Below are 19,035 nucleotides of genomic sequence, written 5' to 3'. Positions count from 1 at the left end.
GGATATTATGGAGCACAGAAGAGATATTCAGTCTCCCCTGCAATCAGCAGACTCACAACTGTGTGGTTTATTTTGCATCTATATTGCTCATTATTATTATAGCAGTAAGTTTCCATTTGTACCTGATGTAAATGAATTGCAATTGTTGGCATTTTTAAAACATATGGAGTGAAATTGAATTAATTGTTCTATCACAGCACTATTTTAGACGGTAGAATTTTTACAGAACTGAAAGTTTATTAAATAGTCTGAAGTCTCATGTACAAAACTTCCCTGCCCACTTAAAATTATATCCATAATCTGATAGAGAGAAGAAGAATGTTCACCAAGCATTAGTTGACAAAAACGTTTTACAGTCACATCAGGGATAGTAGAAGCAGGTATGGTAGTAGTAATGGTTGAGAGTCTTTTCACAGGATTAGGCAGAGGAAGTTGTTTTTTAGTTTTCTTGGTTGAAACATGATGGTGTAAACAAGAATTTCATTCTTGAATTTTGTTTACACCATTTTGTTCACAAGAATTTTGTTTACACCATGAAACATGGTGTAAACAAAATTTCAAGGTCGTTCGAAGACGAAATTTTTTCACATTGTTATTTTTATTGCTTGTAAACAAATTCTGTCTAGACATTAAGTAAACAAACCGAGACATTAAGTAAACAAACCGAATAAATTTTGTCTAGACTTTAAGAAAACAAATCAGGGTTGTTGAAGTTCTGTACATGAATAAAGGCTGTCGCAATTTCCCGAAGTTTTGCAAATTTTGCTGTGATTGGTTGACGACTCGAATTAAAATCTATTTTTAGTAACATAAAAAAATTTTTCAACTTTATTGCTCGCATGTATTCATGAATACACTTTGATTTTCTGCAGAACTTGAGAGACATTTGTTTATTCATATTCTAAGACTCAGTTGTCAATACTTTTCGATAAAAATAAAACATCTATTTGTTCATTCCATAGTTAAACGTACCCAATTATTACAAAATGCCTGCAAAAGATCGAAACCTACCCGTCAACTGTGGAAATTGTGGAAAATCTGTTGTAAAGGCTCATATTGCTCGCCACAGGAAGACATGTATGATGGGGACGCTTTACTGTAAGAAAAGGAATTGTAATTTTGCGACAAAAAATGCTGCAGAATTGTCATACCATATTGCGAAGGCTCAAGGAACAAAAGTTCGTAATACACTGAACAAGTGTGTTGTCTGTCAGAAACAGTTCCCAAGTTTCTACTCACTTCAACTGCATCGCAAAACGGCACATCAAACCAGCACAAAAATTGGGTCCTCAAGCACAAACCGTGTTCGTCAGATTATGGAGAAAGTTGATAACGATAGCGAGTCATTGAACGAAGAACTGGCAGCCTGTCAACATTTACTTGACGATATGCATGCTGAGCATGGTAGACAAGAAGTTTTCAACTTCAGTTTATCAGATTTGGACAACAAAAAGATCAATGAAAAAATCGATGAAGTTTTCACAAAATTGAAATGTGCTGCAAAAGTTAACCTAGCTTTGGGGTTTATTTTGCGAAATGTAGAGACAAACGATTACCGATATTATTATCCGCATGAAAATAACTTACTCCTGGATCAAGCTTTTCTTCTAAGCAATAGAAACAACTTATTAAACCTTCAGAACAAAATCGAGAAACTTGACTTGATTGAAACATGTACAAAAGAACGTCAAAACTCAAAATGGCGGTTCACAGTAATCACAAATGTTACCGTTTTTGCAGCGCTTCTTACAAATATACCTATGGGTTGCACTGATACTCCACTTCCAGAACCATTGTTAAGGAACCCTGAGGTTAATTGTCTCGTTTCAAACGGACACGATGAACCGTATAACGATAATTTGTGTTTATTCCGTGCAATTGCAATTCATTTATTCGGATCAATAGATGTTGAACCAAATGCAACTAAAATATTTCACAATTTTGGTACTGCAAGTGGTTGCGACCCCGAACATTTTGCAGGTGTTTCCTTTGATCAAATTCCTATAATTGAAGAACTGATAAAACAAAATATTTTCGTCTATGATTTTGACATTGAAGATGGTGAAATTATTGGTGAACTTGTTCGACGAAGCGTTGAAAGATATGATAAAAACATCAAATTGCTTCGGTATAACAACCATATTTGTTATGTTAATGATATCAACAAATTCTTCAAGAAGTTTCGTTGTCCCAGCTGTGATGTCTTTTTCAACCATTCCGGAAACTTCAATCGTCACTTGAAAACTTGTAAAGAACGAGTGAAAAATGTCTATCCGCGAGGTGTTTATTCTTTGCGAGAAACATTGTTTGAGAAGCTGGACAACTTCTCAATAGCTTATCCAGAAGATGATACTCTCTTCAAAAATTTAGCCGTCTTCGACTTCGAAGCAATATGTGTTCATTCAGTGGATATCAATAACACAGCGACAACATCATGGATTGGTACTCATGTACCTGTATCGGTATCAATCTCTTCAAATTTGTTGGACCAACCAGTTTTCATATGCGAAAACGATCCTAATCGTCTCATCATATCCTTTGTAGCTCAACTGGAAATACTAGCAGCAAAAAACAAGGTGGATGTGAGATCCAAGTTCTTGGAGGTGGAATCAGAGATCAAAACCAGGTTGAATGATGTTTCCAGCAGACTGCAAATTATTTCCGAAACTCAATCAATTATCAGTAGTGAAAGAGAAGATAGAAATGCTTCTAAAAATTTCTTACGATACCAACAAAAGCAGCTCCTTGATCTCCAGTGTCATTTCAATAATTATGTTGACACTCTACCAGTTTTTGGATTCAACAGTGGAAAGTATGATCTGAATTTAATCAAAATCTATCTCATTCCTCATCTCCTCAACGACAAAGCTGTTACACCTACGGTAATCAAGAAGGCAAATCATTTTATTTCTTTCAAATTTGGGGATATTCAATTTCTCGATATAGTAAATTTTCTCGGTGGAGCAACAACCCTGGACTCCTTTCTGAAAGCATATCAATCCGAAGAGACAAAAGGATATTTCCCATATGAATGGTGTGATTCGCCATCGAAACTTGACTGTAGCCATCTTCCACATTACGATTCCTTCTTCAGCAAACTGAAAAACCTAAATCCACTGGAAAAAGATTTCGCTCAGTTCGAAAAGTTGATTAAATCTGGAAAAGAAGAGTCGGTAGTTCTCCGGGAAATGGGACTGAAAGAAAAGCCTAGAACTGGAATAGAAAACTATGCTCTCCTAGAAGAGTTGTGGAAGGTGGAGAAAATGAAAACTTTTCGAGATTTCCTTCGTTGGTATAACAACAAAGATGTTGTACCAACTTTGCAAGCAATGAAGAAAATGATGAAATTTTGTCACGATCAGAAAATTGATATGTTAAAGCTTGGGTGTACACTACCCAATTTGGCAAATATCTGTCTTCATAATTCAACTGATAGAAAGTTTTACCCTTTCATCGAAGCTGACAAAGACTTGCATGAGAAAATACGAAGTGAAATGACTGGTGGTCCATCAATAGTGTTTACGAGGAAAGCTGTTGTAGCCAAAACATTCATCCGGAGGTCAAATAGTGTCTGTAAAGCAACACTTGGAATAGATGCTAGCCAATTGTACCCCTTCTCCATGTGCCAAGCGATGCCAACTGGACTCTACACTAGATGGGAGTTTGATAGCGATCTTCAAAAGTTCAAAGCTCGTCAAAACAAAATCAGGAAGTTTGAGAACATGGTAATATCTTTCTATCAAGCAAACAGACCCGAATGTACTATTGAGAGCTTCTATACAACTGGAAAACAGAAAAAAATTGATTCTTTTACTGTGGATGGCTTTTGTAGTCACTGCCAAACAATTTTTGAAGCCCTTGGATGCTACTACCATTTCTGTCCCTGTAGAGAAACTCAACCAAGTCTGGATAAGGACGAATTTGAGAATGGTATCCGGAAGCGTGAGTCTGATAAGTTACGAAAGCTTTACCTAGAAAAGAAAGGATACAAAGTTATAGAGATGAGAGAATGTGAATGGTGGGATCATGTTCAGAAGAACTCCATGTTGAAGAACCACGTTAGAAAAAATTTCCCCTACAAAATACCTTTGAGCAGTGAGACGCTGTTGATGCGGATACAGGAAGGTAAATTATTCGGATATGTACAGTGTGATTTAGAAGTTCCTGAAGAGCTTCGTGAACGATTTGCAAACTTTCCTCCAATTTTCAAAAACTGTGATGTTGGAAGAGAGAATATAGGTAAAGTCATGCTGGATTATGCTGAAAGAAACTCCTTATTGTTAAAACCACAACGAATGTTGATTTCGAGTTACAAATTAAACAATGGAATAGTCATAACACCATTATTAAAGTTCTATTTGAAGCTGGGTCTCCGCTGTACCAAAATCCACAGATTCCTTGAGTATATCCCGCAAAAATGTTTCAACGGTTTTGTACAATCTGTTGTTGATGCAAGACGAGAAGGTGATGAAAATCCAGACTCTAGCGTTGTTGCTGAAACTATGAAATTACTTGGGAACAGCTCGTATGGTTATCAGATTATGGATCGAAGTCGACACACAGAAACTCTTTATCTTAACGATGAAAAGACGCATAAAGCTATTAATAATCGTCTTTTTAGAAGATTGAACAACGTTTCGACAGATATATATGAGGTTTAGCTTGCAAAAAGCACTGTTGAGCATCGTGAACCAATAATTGTTGGATTCTTTATCTTACAGTATGCAAAACTGAGAATGCTGGAGCTCTACTACAATTTCTTTGACAAGTTCTGCGATGTTCAGAAATTTGAGGAGCTTGAAATGGACACTGATTCTCTGTATCTGGCACTGGCTCATGAAAATCTCTATGAATGCCTTAAACCAGAAATGAGGAGTACTTGGAATGAGATGAGAAGTAATGACTGCACAGATTTTTTTCATGCTAATAGTACAAGTAATTTTTTCCCAAGAACTTGTTGCGATAAGCATATAAAACATGACAAGCGTGAGCCTGGATTATTCAAATAGGAATTCCGATGTACTGAAATGCTATGTTTATGTAGCAAAACGTACTGTTGCTATAATTCAGTAACGAACAAAACTAAGTTCAGCAGCAAAGGACTTAACAAGAGTGTTCTGGAAGAAAACAGTGATGGACCTTTACAGAAATACAGACGAGTCCTGGACGATGCAGTGAATATAGCCTCAACTAACAGAGGATTCAGAACTATAAATCACCAAATTCTAACCTATGAGCAAACAAAAAAAGGACTCTCGTTTTTCTATCCAAAACGAATTGTGGATGCAGATGGAATTCATACGACACCTTTGATAATCTAAATTTTCTGATTCTTTTCTGATTCATTCATTTTATACATTTAAATCAATTGTCCGCTTGTGAACATGTGATGTGATTATAATAAAGTTTTTTCAAATTGATGAGTCCACTGTTTAAAGTAATCATTCTTGATGGGAAACCCGAACCGGGTTTTTAAAGTTCAAGCTGAGCATGTAAAAGTTTTCTGACTTATTTCGCAAGGTGTTGACCAGATCTGAGACAACCCTGGATGAAAAAATCAAGCACGACTTACTCTTCTGAAATAAAGAAACACCTGGAAATTCCTAAAGCCCCTTTTGTTCTAGCACTTCTGACTGAATAACTTTCATCGTAGCTATCAATAAGAACTTTTTGTGTGTATCAATGTAGACATCCATATAAGGAGACCAATAAAATGTTATTAGTTCAACAGAGGTCTATTTTGATCCATTTTTCTTCCAGTTAACCCAGAGTTGAGTTGATTGTTTTGTTTCGTTTTTATCAGTTCTTTGAGATAATCCTTTTTACCTGTACAGTCTCTGAAAATAGCTATGGTTTGCTGTGACATCATTCATAATAAATATGTGATTTAGGAACTATTAATTACAATCATGAGTTTGATCGATAGTCATTTTATAGAAACCTCTTTATTTAGAATAAGCTTATTCTCAACACAGGTGCTAATCAGAATATTTGAAAGTGTATTAGCACTGTAGAATTTTCGGCCTTACACTTAGTCTTATTGACCACTGTTTGCTACCAAGTAACTTAAAACATTAGCATAAAAAGATGACTCATCTTGAAAGAAAAACATAAACCGACAAATGTCGGAAGAATTGCTCATGAACGACATGCGAGGCACTTTAATTGATGTTCTTTAGTCTAGACCAATTTTTTCTTTATGGGTGCAAAAAACTTTGACCCCACCGAGACTCGAACCACTGACCTCTCGCTCCATGACCAAACTCACTACCAACTTGGCTACGAGTCACTTAATTTTGCCATGCTCCAACCGCTTTTATATTAGCAACTTTGGAGCACTAGCGATCACTCAAATATGAAGAACGAAAGCGTGAAAAATTCACTTTAGCAGTCAAAGAATGTTCTAGAAGAAAAGCGCAAAAATGTCAAGCGAAAGACTTGCATAAAAAAGACACACAAGTTTACAATAGTAGCTATGAACTGCGTTCAAGAGCAATTAAAAATATAACACAGCTTCATTTTCCAATTTGCTATCTGTTAATCTTTTTTTTGTTATTTTGTGATGAAAAATTTAAAGAGAAATCTTATACATAAGACCTATTACCAATCTTAAAGCGATGTTGTCTTATTTGCAATCTTAATGCGTGTAAAATCTAAAACCTATCTTTATAAATTACTGTCAAAAATCAGATCTTAATTCATGTAAAATCTATTACCTATCTTTATACGTTGTTCCCATAACTCTAATGTTAATACATGTAAAACCTATTACCCATTTTTATACAATACTATCAAAAATCAAATCTTAATACATGTAAAATCTATTACCTATCTTTATACATTACTGTGATAATTGAACGGTGACCAAAATGATTTGAAATCGCTATAGCCTATCTTAAAACATGTGGGTCACCACCCCCCCCCCCCCCGGGCAGCTCCGCTCATCTATATACTACTTGTGTGTGTACATGCGTGTGTAAGTGCGACTGTGCGTTCGTTCGTGCAGTCGCGCGCGCTCGTGTGTGTGAGTGTGTTTTTTTGTGTGTGTGTGTGTGTGTGTGTTTGGTGTCTGTGTGTGTGTGTGTGTTTGTGTGTGTGTGTGTTTTTGTGTGTGTTTGTGTGTTTGTGTGTGTGTGTGTTTGTGTGTTTGTGTGTGTGTGTGTGTGTGTGTGCGTGTGTGTGTGTGTGTGTGTGTGTGTGTGTGTGTGTGTGTGTGTGCATGTGTGTAAGTGTGTGTTTTTTAACGACAATTCGGAATATAATGATAGTTGACATCATTTGGCATTTACTAAGCCCATTTGTTTGAAGATCATGCTTTGAAGTGATCATCACAATAACTGTATCAACGCTTAGCTTTACATTAAACCTTTCATTACATATTTTTCCCTGTTTGTGTTTGTGTGAGCCATATTAACCACTTCTGCAGTTATTTCAAGTTAAAATAATTGGTCTGGCCAAGGTCGGCTAACGTCTGTTCGCTCTGATCAAATCTTTTTGCAATCTGGTCAGTTTGAACTCCCTGTCCGCCACCAAAATAGGTTTGGCAAATATCTGTCTTTGATGGCTGACCTCTTCACGTGTACTAGAAAAAATGATTGGATTGAAAAGAGTAAGCTTGACCGTTTTCATGTACACTCTAAAATTGTCTAGTGAGAAAAGACACAATTTTTCTCACTTGACGAATTGTTTCTAAATTTTTTTTTGTAGGAATGATTCTATAAAGAAAATGTCTAATCTGTTTGGATATTCCGCAACTTTTTATTTTTTATGCAAATTTAGGCAAATTTTTATGCGTTTTTGCAAAAATTGAGTGTAATTTTTCACACGAATTTCTTTCTGATTTACCCAAAAAATCGTAAGTTTTCTACACGCTTTTTCTGGTTTTTAATGCGAAAGAATGTTATGGTTTAACCGGAGAAAATCATGGCAGTTCATTTTTCGTGCAAATGGGTCTTTAATCGTGCGTTTGATTTTACGCGAGAAATTGAATTAAAATAAACAACTTTTGTGCGATTCTCACACGAAAAGTTTATAGTGCATATGAAAAGACCGTGCTTGGACCCCCAAGAAGAGAGTTGTTGATACTAGAGTTTGTTAATAACTAGTTGATATTAGATGGATATCTTGTAAGATCGTGCAAGATTCTTCATGGAAGTGGCTACCTTGCAAAGTCTTGAAAGATTATGGTTATCTTGCAAGTTCTTGCAAGAGGAACGGATATCTTGCAAGGTTATTGCTGGTTTGTTCCGATTCAGCGCTGCTCTCATTAGCTGTTATGGACACATTATTGTTCATTTGCCGCAGAAACTTCCCAAAACATTATTGATTGCGTTATAGGAGAAATTTTGAAGCAAAGTTTACGTCAGATGTTTGTATTTTTACTAAAGTACAACTTTTTTCGAGGTTTAACAGAACTCCTCAAAATTTTTGAACTGTTCATTTTTTGAGTTTTTTTAATTACACGATACATTTTTTTTTCAATGGAAAAAAGTATAAGTAGTTGATGTTACACTTTTTTACACTTTTTTGCACTTTAGCGTTAGATTTATCATTTTTGCAAAATATTATACACTCTTTTATAAAGTTATATCATATTTTAGTTTGAGCAGAACAAAAATGCTGCTATATTGTTTGTAAATTGTTATCGCATTGAAAAAAAACTGATGGAAAAAATCTTTCTCGTCATGCTCTATTTAATTGTTTTTTTTGCAAAATGATGTGTGCTGTTGCTAGATTCCTAGGTTCTTTCAAGACGAATCGTAACCTTGCAAGATCTTGCAATGATTTGGAAAAAAATCTTGCTAAACGATGGATCATCTGGCAAGACTCTGTCAGAATCTAGCAAGATACCCTCTCGAAGTCGATTGGTGTTGACTTTAGGCATGTGCTCTACCGTGCAATTTGCGTCAATATCCCCCCACCACTGACTTTGTGCCTCTTTTCTTAAAGAGTACTTTCTGGGAAAATTTATAGATCTCAACTAGAGTAGGGCTCTCACTAGGCGATTTCCAATCAGTGCCTTAATAAGTGCCTTAAGTTGACATACAAACTTTTTGATCCGCAATACGATGCAGAGGTATACCCCAAAGTTTCCGCCGTAGCAAAATTGGCTCGAAAATTAGTTACATACAATGAACGAAATTAGATGACATCCTTTGTATCTTACATTTCGCAAAAGGGGTTCCGCCAATTTTGCGAAATAAAAGAACATTCGGTGCGAAAATTAGGTAACAAATCTTGTAGCACGTTTCCGCTCAATTTAGGTATCTATTATTCGCTCGCATTTTGAGCATGCAATAAGCACTTTAATAAAGATTTAATTGAAGCCTTCAAAGCTTTAAAGTGCTTTAAATACATGCTACCACAAAAACTGATTTTTTTCCCGAAAAATCCCTCACACATCAAAGAGTTTGTATATCAATGTGGGATTGGCCAATTTTAATAAGTATTAATAAATAGTACTAATAAGTAGAAATAAGTAGTAATAAAGTACTATAAGTAGTAATAAAGTAGTAGTAAAGTACTACTAGTAGTAATAAGTTAGGCTTAATTAAATAAGTATTAATTAAGTTGGGCTTAATTGCGGATTATATGCTAAATCGAGCTACATTGCGTGCGAAAAATCAAAACATAAATGGAGCGGATGCGTGATACAACTCGCGCAAAAAATAGGTTATTAAGTTTGTACTTGTATTCCGCGGCTAAAATTAGGACACTTTTGCGAACACGGGAGACGATATTCCCTTCCATTTTGCCGGTTTCTGCTAAAGTAGATATTTTCCGCAATATTGTACCACTTTCAATGTATTAACATAGTAAAAACGAACACGAGATACACACATCGGGCATATCTGCCCGTGACGATTTGGGTATACCTCTGCACTGTAATGCGTCCAAATTGAAATCTTTCTTTGTTTTAGCAGACTCACTGGTTGTACAAACTGGGGATTTCACTGCAAAAACGCCCAAACTTTTAGTCCAAGTGGAGCAGATTGTAATTCATCCCAAGTAAGAGCGTATTAATAAGTTCACTAACCAGCACATTTTTTACTTCATACCAGCGCGGGGTCGGTACCGAATTGCAAATCTAGTGGTTCATTACTTGCCTAAAAACAGCGAAATTGCAAATGAGACAACCTTTTCTTTGGAACTAATAAGTCGCAAATCCCGATTTTCAAATAAATGCGGATAATAGTTATATAATTGCGAATAATAGTTACATAAAATTATCGAACTAACAAGTTTAGATACACAAAATTGCGGACAAAACTGTCGAAATTGCGTCCAGCTTACGCCCCAATCTCTCGCTCAGATATTTCCAAAAACTGCAATTCGGTAGAAGACTCTTTGCTCTACTGTGATATAAAGATCGAGACGTTGCCCATTGCCATCCAATTAAGAACCAATGCTATGTAAGAATTAGCCCATTTAGGGATATCGGTATTCACTTGGATTAATTTTTTTTAATCAGATCTTAATTGCCTTAGTTCCAAAATTGTTCTGATTTTCTTTTCATAGTATACAAATACAACATTCTCTTTTTCATTATATGGTAACAATTACTGAAATCCAGCAAATATTAAAGGGTAAGGAAAATTCGTTATGAAACTCACACGCCCATATCAAGACGAGAGCCCATTTGGAATTGACCTCTAATCAGACTCACTGGCGCTCTACTTGTTTCTTGCGCCCCGAAAACGTCATGGACTGGTTGACGTCAGGAGCGCAGGATAATCTGATCAGAGAAAATTTTGAGCGCAAGTGCGTTTGGTCAGAAAACTTTTTGAGTGCACTTGAGTCTGTTCAGAGAACTTCGAACGCATATTTTTCATATAATTTTCTGCATACTGTTTAACAAAGAAAATTTTGGCTCTGTCACGAAGCAACAAAACAGCCGAGTTCTGACCTAAGATTCTTTAACCATCTGATGGTAGCAAATGATCAAAACCAAGGACTTCATTAGTTAGCAATTGTCGGTTTCGTTTACAGGTAAATTTAAGCAACTGAAGATCCTTTGTTTTTATCGAAAACAGTCTATGTTTAGCTATAGAGTCAGAAACATGTGGCAAAAGCATACCCAGGTTTTGGTCCAGACCCAAATTGAGCTATGATCAGACCCAATCGAGCGCACACCCCTGTGTTCCCAGACCGAAATTACAGGGTCTGGAAATTGGTTCGAGCGCACAATAGTTTGGACCATGGTCTGATTTCGGTCTGATCAGAGGTCAATTCGGTCTGGACGGTCTGATCATAGTCTTTTTAGTCTGGATCATTATATATAAAACAAATGAAATGGCTATCATATTGGTTTCTCCCCAAGAGTAAAATTTCTAGATTCTCATGAGGTTCAAATCAAGCTTTATGGATACATTTGGAAGAGGCTAAAAAATTTGTTCAAATTTGACGCTTGTCACTGATCTGTTTAGCTCTTTTGTGGGTCTGATCAGAAAAAAATTGCTCACTTGCGTCTGACATGGGATGGTTCTGAGCTCACGTGAGTCTGCACAAAAGTGAATTTCGGTGCAATTTGGAACTGATTATGACGCCCAATTGCATTCTGATCATTACTCACAAGCTATCTCTTGGTAAAAGAGATACGTATTATTCAACGTTTCAATTAGCGACAAGATTTGCCACAAACCCGGGTCGAGTTTTTGGGTAAAATTTTGTAAGAAATGCGGTGAATGCGGTGATTTGTTTGTAAGAAATGCGGTGATTGGGGTGAATGCGGTGAAAAAAAATATCTCGCCGGATTTCACCGAATTTCTTACAAAATTTAACCGCGAAACCCACTGCATTTCTGCATTTCTCACAAAAATTCACCGCATCAACTTTTGTTCCAATTTTATTCGAGCCTTGTATCCGACAATAAACTCGAATGTAACAAAACGGAAGACGGGAAATCTTTATTCAACAATTACGAATCGAATAAGATTCAAGAAACGGCTTTTTATGTCAACTATAGCTTGTGTATATAACATGCGACACATAAGAAGTTCACTTCACCACGTTAACAAAAAGTATTCAAAGTAACACTGGCGGCAAAAAGGCTAGACACTACCTGTTAGCCTTTTGCTAGCCAATATCGGTCGATTCAGTTCATGTATGACGTAATTTGGCCTTGCATTGGCCCTAAAATTGAACCATTCAAAGCGTTTTGATACTCTAATAATTTTATATCTAAGTCATCTTAGTCTAAATCGGGCTGGTTCGGCCCAAAACCGCTCTCTAACAGTCCGTTGCTCAAGGTACATGTATTAGAATACTGATTTTGCTTTGCCAATTTGGTCGTAGTCGGGGGCTCGAACCAGCGACCTTTCGATTCGGAGTCCAGTGCGTTACCGTCTGCGCTATGCCGCCTTGATTGCTTGCTATTCAATTCAAATATATACGCTTACACGCTTACAAACAGACGCTGCTTAGTTTATATATATAAATACGCTTACTTTGCATTCGCAACATCCTCCGGCTCCGAAAGTGTTGTTTCTAAAACAGGTATTAGTTTTACAACCGGTCGGATATACTTACCAGTATTTGTCCTTATCTCAGCCGAACGGGCAATGCCATCGCTGACATAACGGAGGTTTTCAATGCGACCCATGGGAAAGTGTCCACGGGGGCTCAATTCGTCGGCCACCCATACAAGATCCCCAGATTTAAGCTCTGTGTTTGCCGGTGTGGACCATTTACTGCGACGATTCAGGTTTGGGACATATTCAGCTAGCCACCTTTTCCAAATTGAGTCCGCGTAGCACTGAGCTCGCACGTATCTCTTGCGGTGGTCGAAGTCCTCTTCTGACAAAAGCGAAGGCACAGTGCTTGACCTGTTTCCGAGAACGAAGTGATTAGGTGTTATGGCATCAAGTTCCGTAGGTTCAGAGCTTACAGGCGTAAGAGGCCTGTTATTTAAAGTTGATTCAACTAAACAGAATGTCGTTTGTAAGACTTCGTCAGTAAGACGTCGGTTGCCAAGAACTGCATAAAAAGTGCGTTTAACACTCCTCACCATTCGTTCCCACGAGCCACCATGATGTGGGGCAGATGGTGGATTGAAGTGCCACAAGATTCCCCTTTCAGACATTTGACTCGCAATGAATTTTTGATTCCAACTCTGTATACACAATGATAGTTCCTTCTTGGTAGCAATAAAGTTGGTTCCATTATCCGACCAAAGGACGCGGGGTTTTCCTCTCCGAGCAATGAACCTTTCAATTCCCATAACGCAGGAATTCATGTCCATCGATGGCACAACCTCAATATGCAAGGCGCGTGTTGTGAGGCACGTGAAAAGGAAACCCCAACGCTTTTCACTTGAGCGTTTCACTGATACATAAAATGGGCCGAAATAATCCATTCCCGTATTGAAGAAGGGAGGGGAACCATAGGAAAGACGTTCGGCCGGTAAGTCGGCCATCATTGGCTGAACGGACTTTTTGCTACGCTTACGGCATAATACGCAGTTAAATTTGATAGACCGTAATGCGGAACGCAGTTTCAGGACTGCGTAGCGTCGTTGTATGCAAGCTCGCAAAAAGTCAATGCCCTCGTGGTGGTTAACTAAATGCTCTTTTTTCAGAAAGAGCCTTACAGCGGGGTGACGGCTATCAAGTATGATGGGGTGTTTGATGTCATAGTCGGCTTCAACTAATAGTTTGATGCGGCCACTAGATCTGATCAGAGCATTGGGACCAATGAAAGGGGTATACGGTGAGATTGGGCTTCTTCTGATAAGGTGCTTTTCATCCAGAAGTTGTTTTTTCTCGAACGGGAATGATTCAGATTGAACGAGGAACTGAAGTTTTGCTTCAGCAACCTGGAGTTCATCGGGCCTAAGAATTGAAGCATCTGATGACCGGAAATGGGCGTGCTTCGGGAGGATGCGGAGGAGATAAGCGGTTATCCTAACTAGTTTAAAGTAGGAGCTAAATTTTGTGTAATCGAACAGTTTTTCTTCGTAGGAAACGTTGCTCGCAAGACTGCTTTCTTGTTTTTGAACCGGATCGCCCAAGGGACTGGTTAACGGTTTTTTCAGATTGCCTAATATCTCGTTATTTGGCTGGAAAGGAAAATCTGACGTAAACAGGAAAATTGGACCTTTCAACCAGCTACTGGCACACAGGCCATCGGCTGACATTCCCCTTGTACCAGCGTCCGCGGGATTGTCTGTCGATGGTACATGAAACCATTGGTCGACTGTTGTGGACTCCAATATTTCCGAAACCCTATTGGCAACAAAGATGGGCTGTTTATCGAAGGATCTCAGCCACTGAAGCACAGTCGTGCTATCTGTCCACATGAACGTTTTACTAAGAGGAATTGTTAAAGCTTTATATATGTCTACCTTTAGGCGCGTTGCTAGGAGGGCTGCTTGAAGTTCGAGTTTGGGTACGGTCAAACATTTCATGGGTGCAACTCTTGCTTTTCCTAAAATAAAAGCAATTTCGGTATGCGTAGTGGGTCCTGACCTTACCTTTGATCTCAGGAAGGCAACAGCGCTGAAGACTTCCTGGGAACTATCCCCGAAAACATGAAGCTCGGTTGAGTCGAACTCGCCAGAGAAAAAACTCCTAGCGACTGTTAGGTTTCCTACTTTGGGTAAATCTGAACTCCATGCACAGAACCTATCAATCATGTCATCGGGCAGCACCTTGTCCCAGTCTTGACCACTCAACCTCCATATATCTTTCAGCAACAGTCGGGCGGTAACTGTGAAGGGGGCTACTAACCCAATTGGGTCAAAGACTTTTGAAACTAAACTAAGTACTAGGCGTTGAGTTACGTTTTTGTTGTCCACGTACTTTGTTCCACGGCTGACAACTAGTGTGTCTTTTTTGTGGTCCCATTTCAGACCCAATGATGTGAGAACTCAGAAACTTCCTCAGAACTTCCAATAACTTTTGGCTCTTCTTGGTCATTGGTTTTGAAGCTGTTGTCGAGTTCATCGAGCAGGTGTGGAACGCTGCTTACAAACTTTGTTAATTTAAATCCTCCCAACATAAGTAGTTCTACGAGTTCCTTGGCTCTCTTCAGTGCTTTCTCTGGTTCGTCTAAGGAGTCGAGGTAGTCGTCCATATAAAACTTTTCCGACACAGCTTGCGATGCATCTGGGTACTGACGGCTATTGTCCTTGGCTGTTCGTTGGAGGGCATAATTCGCGCATGTGGGCGAGTCTTTCGCACCAAAGATATGCCTGGTGTACTGATATACCATCACATCAGTTGATGGATCCTCCCGCCACAAAAATCTAAGGCACGGTTGATCCTGAGGAAGCACTCCAACCTGGAGGAACATGCCTTCTATATCAGCAGAGACTGCGTACTGATACTGGCGGAAGCGGATAAGAGTATGAATCAAACGCTGAAGTAAATCAGGACCTGTCAACAATGATTTATTTAATGATGTTCCATGAAATTTTGCCGCACCATTTAACACCCTTCTCATCTTGTTTGGCTTATTGGGATTAACGACGGGGTGATGAGGCAAGTACCATTCGCGTCTAGACCGTTCACTGGGATCTTTAGAGTTAAGCACTTGAATCACATAGCCTTTGTCTACGTCATCCTTAATGCTCGTTTCGTACTTCACTCGGAGGTCTTGGTCCCTGAAAAGTCTTTTTTCAAGGGACTTCAGTTGAACGAGTGCTGAGTAGTAGTTATACGGTAAATGAAGGTCGTCTTTTGACCACAGCATACCAACTTGATACCGTTTTCCGTCATTAAAAGTTGTCTTTTCCAGTATTTCAACTGCTCTACGGTCTGAAGAAGACCTGGGGTCAACCTCTATTACAGCTCCGTATGACTCCATGTCATACCAGGACTTCAGTTGTTCGGCTAGATCTGTTTCCGGTTCAGTAACAATTTTAAAACAGGAGGTTATGAAACTAGAAGTGGCAGGCAGAGGTCCACTTAGAACCCAACCAATTGGAAGACGGACGGCAACGGGCGCACATTTTGAATCGCTTTCAAAATATTCGATAGGTCAGATTGCATGGTAAACTTCTTGGCCTATAATCATTTCGACATTTGAGTTACTGTACTGAACGGGATCTAGCACACTTAAATACGGATATGTTTCCTGTAGTTGAGGTACATTGATAATATCAGAACCAACATTTAGCGTGTCTCTTATGTATGGACTTACGTTGAAACTTTCACAGGTGTTATCACCTAATGGTTTAACTGTCACGTCTGTAATAAGTGTATCAATGACTTGTTTTGCATTTATTCCGCAAACAGTCAGTTTAAGAGGTGAACCTTTCAGATTGAGTCTTGCCGCAGCACTTGCCGCAATCCACGAGTGACTGCAGGCAGGATCACATAAAGCCAGCACTTTTGTTTCCTTAGCTGTGGGGCCTTTGAGTTGGACTTCCTTAACCTGTAAAAGACCTTTAACGTCGGACACAGCAGGGAAAGATGACGAGTTTCCATCTTGATTGGGAGTACAGATGTTTTCCGAATTGAGTGTAACTAGAGATGTTGACTGCGGTGGATCCGTGACGCTTTTCGTTTCACTTGGTTTCTTTGCATTGTTCTTAGTGAAGATGCGTTCGGAACCGTGTAACAGAATATTATGTGTACTAGTGCAACCAGGTTGTTTGCACTTTCGTGGGTTGGGACAATTTCTAAATTGATGGGAACCATTGAGACAGGAGAAGCATAGTCTATGTTCTGCTACAATTTTCGCTCTCTGAGTTGGGTTTTCACTTTTGAAATTCGGGCTTTTCCAAATTGGGTGATTTGCCTTGCAGTGCGGGCAACCAAGATCGCTCCCGTTTCTTGTTGACGGGTTCTTCTGTTTTGCGTCGGCAAGTTTTGAGTTTGACGCGAAAGCCTTTGAAGTTGTTTTTGTTTTATTTACAACTGGTGGTTCGTCTGTCTTAGTCTGTCTAAATTTGACTGCTTTCATGCGGTCATGTGTGTCCGCTTTTTCTTGTAACCAATCGTTGAATTCTAACAAGGTAGGCCTGAGCCACTGCTTTTTCACTATATGTGAACACCAGGATTCCTTGAGATTGGGCGGGAGCTTTTGTACCACTTGATTCAGTAAAGATGAGCTACGCAAATTGGCGTCATATGACAATGACTGAAAAACTCCAACTAAACTTGAAATTACTAATGCGAAAGCAATTACATTTTCCGAATTGTGCATTTTTAATGGTGGGTAATTGTTAAGTTTATCAAGGTGAGCGCCAACTACGGCATGGGGTTGGCCGAATTTCCGTTCCAGAACTTTCATGGCATCGTTATACAATGCACCACTATACGCAAACTGCTCAATGGATTTTTTAGCTCTTCCGGTTAGAAGAGTTTTCAAATAAGTTAATTTTGCTGCATCAGAGAGGTTTTGAGAGTCTATGGCAATTTTGAACTGCCCTATCCACTCATGCCAAAGAAGTGGGTCCCCATTATATTGCGCAAGCGTCCATTTTGGTAATGGATTGAGTTGACTGGAGGTTATTGCGTCCGCTAGATCCTTAATATTGAAGGAATTATCGTGTGCGGGAGCAACAGACGTTGATGGATGATACGAATGGAAGGTACCAGTAGTATTGGCTGGCATGGTTGCGTAGGGCAGCATTGGGTTTGAATACAAACCGTGCTGCACCGGTAATGACGATGAGGGTTTGTGTTGACCGATAAAGGTTGGATCGGAAAACGGGTTTTGGTTGTAGTAGGTTGTACCTCCACTTGAATAGGATACAACAGGTTTATTCAAATTTGTTTGCAAAACTTGTTGTTGAACTTGTTGAGGATGTGAGGAAGTTACGGTTGCCGGATGAGGTACATGCCACAAAGTCATGTTTGGCAGGAGGTGGCTAGTCATGGGACAAAAACTACGTTGCATGTTTTGGACAGGGTATTGTACGTTCTGATGATCAGAAGTAATAGATGCAAGTTTGTCAATGTGGGGTTGTTTATGTTTGCTAAATGATGATCTGGTTGATTCAAATATGAAACTGCGCTGGGGACTGGTGCCCAGCTCGAGGGTTCTGGCAACTGTGAGGGTTGAGGCGCTGATGCTACCGTATCAGCGGTCTGGTTAGCGACGTTATTACTTGCCTGCGGACTGGTCTGTCTGTCTTCCTTTCCAAAAGACAAAAAATATGATACTCCTTTGGGAGTACGGTCGACGTTTTCACGCGGGTTACCGTCCTTTGGTGGTGAATGATTGCTTTGCTGCAATAACGGACCTGATGCAGCGTTTGGAGCGTTCACCGAATTTTGCAGCATCGAAGGGCCTGTTAGGAGATTATCGGTTTCATGTGGTGGTAATGAGTTCGAAGCTTGGAGGAAACCATTTTCTTGAATTTCGTTTTCTGCGCGGTTTGAACGAAGAGTTGTAGGCAAAATATTGTTTGCCACTGAACTGTCAACCCATTCTGTTACACGCTCAGAATTTTTATCATTATTTAAAATTGTTTGCTCCCCGAGATCACCATCAAGGCTCTCATCGGATGACTCCATTGCCCGAATCTCCTTGACTTTTGCGTCAAACAATCTTTTCCTGTTCTCTTCGCTAATTGTGTCTAGCTCTAATTGATGCTTTTGTTGAGCGAGTTTGATTATGTTCTCATTCTCTCTCTCAATCTCTTCTCGTTGAAGTCTTGCTATTTCCTGTTCTCTTCTCCTCTGGCTAGACGAGATTGAGACAGTTTTCGATCCACATCTTGATGTTTTTCGGCGGAATGTTGATTCACCAATTGTCTCATCACTGAGCTCAATGTATTGTCGTGCTTTTGCTACATAATTGTCATGAGCTTCGCTTGCTTCTTTGAGCCAAAGTTCAAGCTCCTCGTTAAGTTTTATTTTATTTGGATGTCGTGAGGCTAACTGAACCAGTTGATCGTTTTTGTCAATTGCTGTTGACAAGAGTTCCTTTGCTTTGTTAACTAATGTCTCGACTTTTGTTTTTCGTATTTTACTATTTATTGCTTCGTCGATTCTTTTGTACAAGTCATTCACACTTAATTCAACTTTAGATCTAGCTTCAGACAACTTGATGGCCTGAGCTTCCATCTTGAAAACAACGGTATTA

At 39.0% G+C, this 19,035-nt stretch overlaps 1 protein-coding gene across 2 annotated transcripts in view; it reads left to right on the top strand.

Annotated features, from left to right (window-relative positions):
* The window catches only part of LOC142353198 (chymotrypsin-like elastase family member 1), a 49,557-nt gene that overhangs the window by 21,417 nt on the left and 9,105 nt on the right, over positions 1–19,035 (top strand). For both annotated transcript variants that reach the window (XR_012761036.1, XM_075405418.1), the window contains exon 3: positions 9,921–10,008. Coding sequence is in view for 1 of the 2 variants with exons in the window: in XM_075405418.1 (XP_075261533.1) it covers positions 9,921–10,008 (88 nt within the window). In the remaining variant the exon portion in view is untranslated. The remainder of the gene's footprint in view (positions 1–9,920; positions 10,009–19,035) is intronic.

This window comes from Convolutriloba macropyga, chromosome 14 (genome assembly GCF_964194025.1).
Source record: "Convolutriloba macropyga chromosome 14, txConMacr16.3, whole genome shotgun sequence".
Lineage (NCBI taxonomy): Eukaryota > Metazoa > Xenacoelomorpha > Acoela > Convolutidae > Convolutriloba > Convolutriloba macropyga.
This window is presented reverse-complemented; position numbering and strand designations above follow the sequence as displayed.